Genomic DNA, 8016 nt, shown 5'->3' with positions numbered 1-8016 from the left:
TTCATGCAAGCTGACTGAAGCCACAGCGATTCATCTGAGCAACAGAACGACGGACGGCAAGAAGGGGTTTGGAACAGTTTGAGAAGAAATAAAATAGTTCAGAAGTGGCAGGTGAAGGCCTGAAAAAAATCTCGTCAGTGTCGAATACATATAAAGATTAATTTACCAATAAAGAAAACAACAGCTCACAGTTTGGTTGACACAGAGCAGCGGGTGTTCACAGCCAACAACTACAGGATGTGTGTTTATAATCAGGGTTTTATGAGCAAGTCTCAGAGCAGCAGAATGAAACCGCAGTTTGATAAGACAGCAATTTATTTCTAAAGATCTGATTTGATCTGGATAAGAGCTCAGTGACCCTCCTTTCTAACAGCTTAATATTAATGTAAACACAACTGTGGCTGTGAATGGGGACAAATCATGTGTTTATGCAGCTGATAAACGGGTGTTATGATCTGAGTCACGCCGATACGAGGTGTTTCCTGACACCGGCGACTCGTTTGCCCGCGCGGTGAGCACAGCTGATTGGCTTAAGCTCTTATGAAACTTATCAGTGCGAGGAAATTACATCACCGCGACAAACCTAATAAGAACACACTAATGTAACACAACACAAGCAGGAGCACAACCTGTAATGAGACATTCGGGGGATGCGGATTTATTTGAGCTGCTAAAAAAGTCCACCTCCGCAGCTCCAGTCCCGTAACACAATTAAAACAGCGGAATGTGATTGCCAGTGTAATGAGGGCTTATTTGGATGAAAATGCCTCCAGGATTCATCCGGAGAGGCTTCGGCTTAGATAATTCCAACGTATAAACCTGGAACGCTGATTGACATTCACCCTTTTTAACGAAGCTGCTGCTGCTGTGCATGAATTAATCTTCATTTATCTTTGAATGTGTGAAGCTGCAGGTGTTTACTGAAGCCCAATGAGAAGAGTCGGACGCTCAGCCGGCTGTGGGAAGCCAGCAGTTGTTCATTAATGTCTCTGCAACATCCTCAATTACATCCAGTGACACAATACAGGAGAAAGGCTGCCTCAGGACAAGTGGAGGATAAAGGAAACGTAAAAAGAAAACCTATATATCAGCTGCATCTGATACAGTTTGACCGTGAAATGTTGTGTCATAAAAAACCTTTATATTTATGCCAAAGACAGATTTTATTGGACTGCATCATTTGTAGAACTTAAAGAAAGAAACAACACATTTTAACCCAATAATAAATTGATGCAGCAAAACTGGAGACAACATGTTTTTCTTTTCAGGAATGATTCCGCCGTGCCTCCTACGTTACCCACAATGCATCTCAGCCATCAGAGATTCAGGTGTGTTATTATAGCAGCAGCTAACGCGGCCTCAAGCAGAGATGAGCTGCAGGTTACCAAAGTTTGGGAAACTCCACAACACCAGATTTTGCTCAGAGCTACTGAAGTCTTAATATAAAATTTAGTCAAATAATCAATAAAATCCACCTTTTCTTTAATCAAATGATTTATTATTATCATTTAACTATCCTGAACAGAAGATATGTTGGAGTTCTGTCCTCTCCTGCGCCGTTTCTGAGAAATACACCTGACAAATGCTTGGATAAATGTTCACATGTGCCACCCAAGACCTGCCAGCAGACGCTGATTTGTGAATAAACTGGCAGCTCATTGGGAAGCTTTATTCTGTTAATCTTTTTTAGATTTTCTGGTACATTTCCTGCATCTGTAGAGCTCTTCGGCTCCCAAAGAAAATGTTTGTTGTTACAGTTTGGGATGCTAATCCGCCCACGCCGGTGAAAATCCAAAGTAAATGAGCCGTATCGTGATCCTGGCTTCCTGAGTGCCACCACACATCAACCGTCCCTCCAGGGCAGGCCCAGATGTGTAGCCCTGTTTACTCTCCATTCCCATGAAGCCGCCCATTTGGCCTGGTTAGAACCGGTTTAACACAACTAGAAGACGTCATCAGCTTCCCGCTGAACCCTCCGAGATGCTTTGGACTGATAGAACATACAGACGTGACATGATGACTTGGCGCAGACATGATTGGGGCATTTGTGTTGTTTGTGTTTTTGCATCTGCAGCCTGTTGTTGATGCTCCACTGACCTGCATGATGACAACAACATGAAGCTAATGGCTGTAAAGCAGGCAGCTTTCCCAGACAATCACCATCAAAGCTCTCCCTCAGTGTGCCATCTCATCCTGCCTGCACCGTTTTTCCATTTCACCTTCATTTCTCCGCCTGTCTCAGGTGCCCAAGGCCACCGTCAAGGTAATTTATGCCCCGGGCTGGATCTGGGCATGGCTCCATCTCTTCTCTCTGTTGCTGCGTCTCACACACAGTTGGAAATAAAGTATGACTTCATGGTGGAGCGGCTATAAAAGCCTCTAAATGTACGATTTGACACCAACGACTGCTCTGGGCTGGGGGTGGGACTTTCACATCCAAAGGTAGGGTGACGTTTTTCCACACATAAATACTGCGTCAACGGCACCGCGTGGCCCAGTGAGTGACTTCTCATCAGCTCAGGACGGCATTTCTCCGAGCGCTGGACTTTATTTTTTTCATATCTGAACTCTAACAAAATCTTTTTTTTTTTTTGTAAAAACCTGTGACTATGGAGATTTGAGCGTGCTGACATCAGGAAAATGCCTCGGGCTGACAAGTCGAGTGTGAGGTGGTTTCGCTTTCAAGAAACGGGAGAAAAGAGCAGAGAAAGTCTCCAAAGGCGCACCAGGTCCTCAGACGCGCATCACTTCGCCGGATAGTGGAAGAGGCGCGTAAAAGCGCACGGGTAGGTTCCATCCTAAACCACAGCTGTGACGGAATTTACAAGAAAACACTGTGTCTATGAAATGAAATTGCAGAATTTGAAAGGAAAAAAAAAAAAAGAAATATGTGTCATCACGGTTTATTTTTACTCAGTTATTTCCCTGGAATGCCGCATGTGAGCTAGAAAAATGCGCATTAAAGTTATTTAATTAATTTTCAATCCCCAAACACTTGAAGTAGCTCTTGTGACTCGTATTATACTTTATTTTAGTTTGTTGGAGGCCTGAAGGGGTAAAAGGGGGCTTCCAGTATTTGTTTTCTCAACACGGTGCTGCGGGCTGCGCGTCACTCCCGTGTTTTGGAGCGCGGTTCACTGAATCTTCGCGTCACACTCTGTATTTGTGCAACACATTTCCACAGCCTCAGGTTGCAACCGACAGTCACAAGATTATTATTGTTATTTTAGGTCACCCACAAGGCACCGGGTGAGGACTTACAATGTCATTTTGTTGGGTCCCTGCGCAACCTTGAAGTTTGATCCACCGGAGATGTTTGAACAAAATAGACTGGAACGTGTTTTCTTTCTAGATTCGAGTACAGAATGACAACTATGAACACCTAAATCGTAAATGCAGTGCACAGAAAATGAAGTAGAAACTATAAATGTCTCCGTATTCAAAGAAAGAATAGATGCCTAAAATATAGAAGAAGATCTAAGCTGCGCATCAAACACAAAGCAAATGTGAAGATCACAAGTTTAACGGCCAAATGATGCAAATGCAGCCATGAGGAGCTGTGATCAGGAGGCACTTCAGGCAGGGAGGCAGTGACTGGAGTCATGTTTAAAATGTGCTGCTATCCTAAACTGTGTAGTTCTCTGGTTTCAATCAGAAAATCTGGTTCTTTGTGTTCGTTCCCTCCTCTCCAATGGTAATGATGGAGCGTTATCTTCTCAACAGAGGCTGCTCTGGTACAAAGCTTTAGCTCAGTGTGCATCCAGTGACATTTTAAAATGGTAAAATATCATTTAATTCACTTTTTCAATGTAAAACGATAGAGATAAATCAATGATTCCCTTAGATTCCCTTTGAGAAAGCCTTTGGCAGCAGTGGAAAGAAAACACAATCCAACACTTAAACGTGTTCGTCCCAAAGCCCACCTCCAGCTGCGTTAACGTCACTGTTTCGCTCCAGATCTTGGGTTTCTTGCCACTTTTCGTCCCCTCCATCCTTCCATTATTCACATCAAATCGAATGGCAGTAAAAACTGAAGATAACATATTTTTCTTTTCAGGAATGATTCCGCCGTGTCTCCTACGTTTCCCAAAGTGCATCTCAGGCATCAGAGATTCAGGTGTGTTATTATAGCAGCAGCTAACGTGGCCTCAAGCAGAGATGAGCTGCAGGTTACCAAGGTTTGGGAAACTCCACAACACCAGATTTTGCTTGGAGCTGCCAAAGTCGTAGCATAAAATTTAGTCAAATAATCAATAAAATCCACCTTCTTTTAAATCAAATGATTTATGTATTATCATTTAATTATCCTGAACAGAAGACATGTTGGAGTTCTGTCCTCTGCTGTGCCGTTAGACGTGCAGGACAGTAAAAAATAGAGAAACTATTATATTATATTATTATATTATATTATATTATACTCATATTGCGTTAAGTTTAACGGCCAAATGATGCAAATGGATGTGATCAGGAGGGACTTTCAGGCAGGGAGGCAGTGACTGGAGTCATGTTTAAAATGTGCTGCTATCCTAAACTGTGTGGTTCTCTGGTTTCAATCAGAAAAACTGGTTCTTTGTGTTCGCTCCCTCCTCTCCAATGGTAATGATGGAGCGTGTTCGTCCCAAAGCCCACCTCCAGCTCTGTTAACGTCTCTGTCTCGCTCCAGATCTTGGGCTTCTCGCCACTTTTCATCCTCTCCGTCCCTCCATTATTCAATCGAATGGCAGTGACGGTTTAGAAACCTGCTCAGCTAAAGTGCAGCTCCCCATTAGGACGAACGTTGGCCACGCGCCCAGCCAGCGCAGTGGAAAGTTTCTCGCCTGGTAAATACGGGCATCTCGCACGTGTTGCTGAGTGCGAACGAACGTAGCATCTCTGAAAATTCACACAATGTCAGAACGGAGAGGATGTTAAGCTCTAATTGTTTGTTCTGTATAATTACTGTAAATCTTTTCTCTGTTGAGTTCCTGCGATCCAGATGGACACCGGCGCTCCTTCCTTCAACATGGACGACAGCTGGATGTCTGAGAACGACAGCTCCCCCCAGCTCTACTCCACCTCCGCCAACGCCTCAGACGTCGCCAACGCCTCAGACGTCCCCACGCCGATGCCCTTCAACAACGCCACCGCCATCATCTACACCATCGTCTTCATCGTGGGCTTTGTGGGCAACACGCTGGCCATCTACGTGATGGTCCGCTACGCCAAGTTGAAGACAGTGACCAACATGTACATCCTCAACTTAGCCGTGGCGGATGAAATCTACATCCTGGGGATTCCCTTCGTCGGGACCAATAGCGTGCTTTCCTACTGGCCGTACGGGGAATTCTTCTGCAAGGTGTACATGACCATTGACTCCATGAGCCAGTTCGCCTCCACGTTTTGCCTGACGCTGATGAGCATCGATCGCTTCCTCGCCGTGGTTTATCCCATACGCAGCGCCAAGTGGAGGAAGCCGCAGGTGGCCAAGCTCTTCAGCGGCTTGGTGTGGGTGGTGTCCTTTCTGGTCGTACTGCCGGTCACCATCTTCTCAAACGTGCAGGACAAGTTCAACACCTGCAACATGAGCTGGCCGGAGCCGAAAAATGTGTGGTCCGCTGTCTTCATCCTCTACACGTCCATCCTGAGCTTCTTCGGTCCTCTCGTCGTCATCTGCCTCTGCTACCTGCTCATTATCATCAAGGTAGGAGACGGATCCTTTTAGGGTCATTTTTTTTTTCTCCCTTCTGCTCTCACAGTTTCGTTAAACCTTTCCGATCAACGGCGTGACTTTCAGGTGAGGTCGGCAGGTGTACGCGCAGGAGTGACGAAGCGGCGCAAGTCAGAGCGCAAGGTGACGCGCATGGTGGTGATCATCGTGCTGGTGTTTGTGCTCTGCTGGCTGCCCTTCTTTACCGCCAACATCGTCAACCTGATCTACACCATCCCCGAAAGCATAGACATGGCTGTGCTCTACTTCACCTTGGTCATCCTCACCTACGTCAACTCCTGCGCCAACCCCGTCCTCTACGGCTTCCTCTCTGAGAACTTCAAGCAGAGCTTCCAGAAAGCGCTCTGCTGCCACAAACCAAACGCTGTCGTCGCGACGACCACGACTGGAACCAGACAGAACGCCAACAAGGTAAACCGCAGAAACGTTGCACAAACAGCGTCCATGTTGTCAGTTGTTCTTCTCATTTATTGCCACAGTTTACAGCAGTTACACTCGTGCACCTTACAGCCGAACATCTTAAGGTCATTGCACTGTGCATTTTAGTTTCTATTTCTGGTGCTGTTTAAATTTTGAATTAAGTTATTTAGGGGGCTTGCAAGGTGGTGCAGTTGGTACCACTGTCGCCTCGCAGCAAGAAGGTTGCCGGTTCGCATCCCGGTGAGGACACCGGGATCTTTCTGCGTGGAGTCTCCATGTTCTCCTCGTGCAGCGTGGGTTCTCTCCGGGTTCTCCGGCTTCCTCCCACAGTCCAGAAACATGTTGAGGTTAATTGGTGATTCTAAATTGTCCGTAGGTGTGAGTGTGAGTGTGCTTGGTTGTCTGTGTCTGGGTGTGGCCCTGCGATGGACTGGCGACCTGTCCAGGTGAACCTGCCTTCACCCTGGGTCGGCTGGGGTGGGCTTCAGCCCTCCACGACCCTAGTGAGGATTAAGCGGTGTATAGATGATGGATGGATGGAAGTTTTTTAGGCCCAGGCCAAAACATTTTACACAACTGTGTGGTCCAAAACCTGCCATATTTTTTCTCATCGTGAGTTCATTTTTCATAATTCCTGCACCTCTATGGAAACAGCACAACCCAGCCAGAAGTAGAAAGAACTTAAAATGTCTTTTGTGCAGTATGAATAAGTTATAGAGCCATAAATCATTTAAAAAAAAAAAAATCCAAAATGAAAGTTACATTTCTTTAATCATTTATTTTGCAGAAATCTATAAAAGCCTACAATCAGCATGTGCAACATTTCTACAACCAGGTGTTTCCAATGCTTGGGGGACAAAGCGCTGTGTTTGCATACGTGCCTCCTACCTGCTTTGTGTAAACACTACCTGCAGTTCAGCCCAGATCACCTGAAAAGACTTTTTGTCATGTGAGCGCCGGTCATAGCTGAGTAACCGATGGCTCCTCAGTTGTGTCAAAGAATTTTTTCCACTACTGAGAATGAGAAGTTAGTCTGTTCTCTAATCTGAGGCTGTTTCCGGTTTTGTCTCCGCAGAGTGAAAAGCCTGAAGCTGACAGGAACGCCGACAGTGAACCTTTCACTTTAAAACACGTGGCGAATGGCCAGTGACCCGCCGACCAAACAGAACACGGAGGACTTTTTTTTCGACTTTTCCTGCCCAAGAAACAACATTCATGTACAAATCTCTGCAGTTTTTGTTGTTGTTTTTTTTTTAATGTCATTGAACGTTTTAATTGATTTCATTGTCACGATATGAAATAGTCACAAAACTTCAAACTGCTATAAATGCTCAGCTTGGTTTTCCATATTTGTTTTAGTATTTCAGTAGGAGAACTCGTTTTCTGGCGTGTTTTTTTTGTGTGTGTGTGTTAATTTGCAGTCAAAATGTTGATCTCACAGCGAATCGGACTCATTCGGGTTAATGACCGACTAGAATCTGTAAACTAGAATTAAACTGACTGTGGCTTTCATGGACAATCGTGGGAGTGGCATCGATCTTCTCATCTGTTAAAAAGAAATAAAGCTTCTTTTTTTTTTTTTTTTGAAAAAGCAGAACTCATAACAGCAGAGTGGATATGAGTTTATACAGAATTTACCATGAAGGGAGTCTCTCGTTGTTGTTTTTTCCACCAGGCATTATTTCAGGACTCTATCTCAGACGTTCTTCCTTTAATTTACAGTATTTAGTGCATTACTGTTGTAACCAGACTAACGCCTGCCCCCCTGTTGCTTACTGTAACATCACTGATGATCACGACCACTGTATTTATTTACTGGCTTTTTGTGACATCTTGACATCAACGTTGTAAAGTAAAGCACATAGACTGTATAAAAGATGGACGTAGCT

The 8016-nt window shown here is 44.9% G+C and overlaps 1 protein-coding gene across 1 annotated transcript; it reads left to right on the top strand.

Annotated features, from left to right (window-relative positions):
* Window positions 1-2610: 2610 nt before the first annotated feature.
* On the top strand, window positions 2611-7640 carry LOC103363458 (somatostatin receptor type 5-like). Its single transcript, XM_008290233.1, has 4 exons — window positions 2611-2786; window positions 4962-5680; window positions 5774-6118; window positions 7203-7640. The coding sequence occupies exons 2-4, from the start codon at window positions 4976-4978 to the stop codon at window positions 7275-7277; spliced, it is 1125 nt and encodes a 374-aa protein (XP_008288455.1). The 5' UTR covers window positions 2611-2786; window positions 4962-4975; the 3' UTR covers window positions 7278-7640.
* Window positions 7641-8016: the final 376 nt, after the last annotated feature.

Source organism: Stegastes partitus, unplaced genomic scaffold (genome assembly GCF_000690725.1).
Source record: "Stegastes partitus isolate 25-593 unplaced genomic scaffold, Stegastes_partitus-1.0.2 Scaffold660, whole genome shotgun sequence".
Taxonomy (NCBI): Eukaryota; Metazoa; Chordata; class Actinopteri; family Pomacentridae; genus Stegastes; species Stegastes partitus.
The sequence above is the reverse complement of the archived record's forward strand: the minus strand, read 5'-3'. Positions and strand labels throughout refer to the sequence as shown.

Excerpts from the sequence above, each read along its gene's own strand:
- LOC103363458 (XM_008290233.1), top strand. The coding sequence starts at position 4,976 with ATGGACACCGGCGCTCCTTCCTTCAACATGGACGACAGCTGGATGTCT. Across the intron at positions 5,681-5,773 it reads ACCTGCTCATTATCATCAAG|GTGAGGTCGGCAGGTGTACG; the intron begins GTAGGAGACGGA and ends CGTGACTTTCAG. Across the intron at positions 6,119-7,202 it reads CCAGACAGAACGCCAACAAG|AGTGAAAAGCCTGAAGCTGA; the intron begins GTAAACCGCAGA and ends TTGTCTCCGCAG.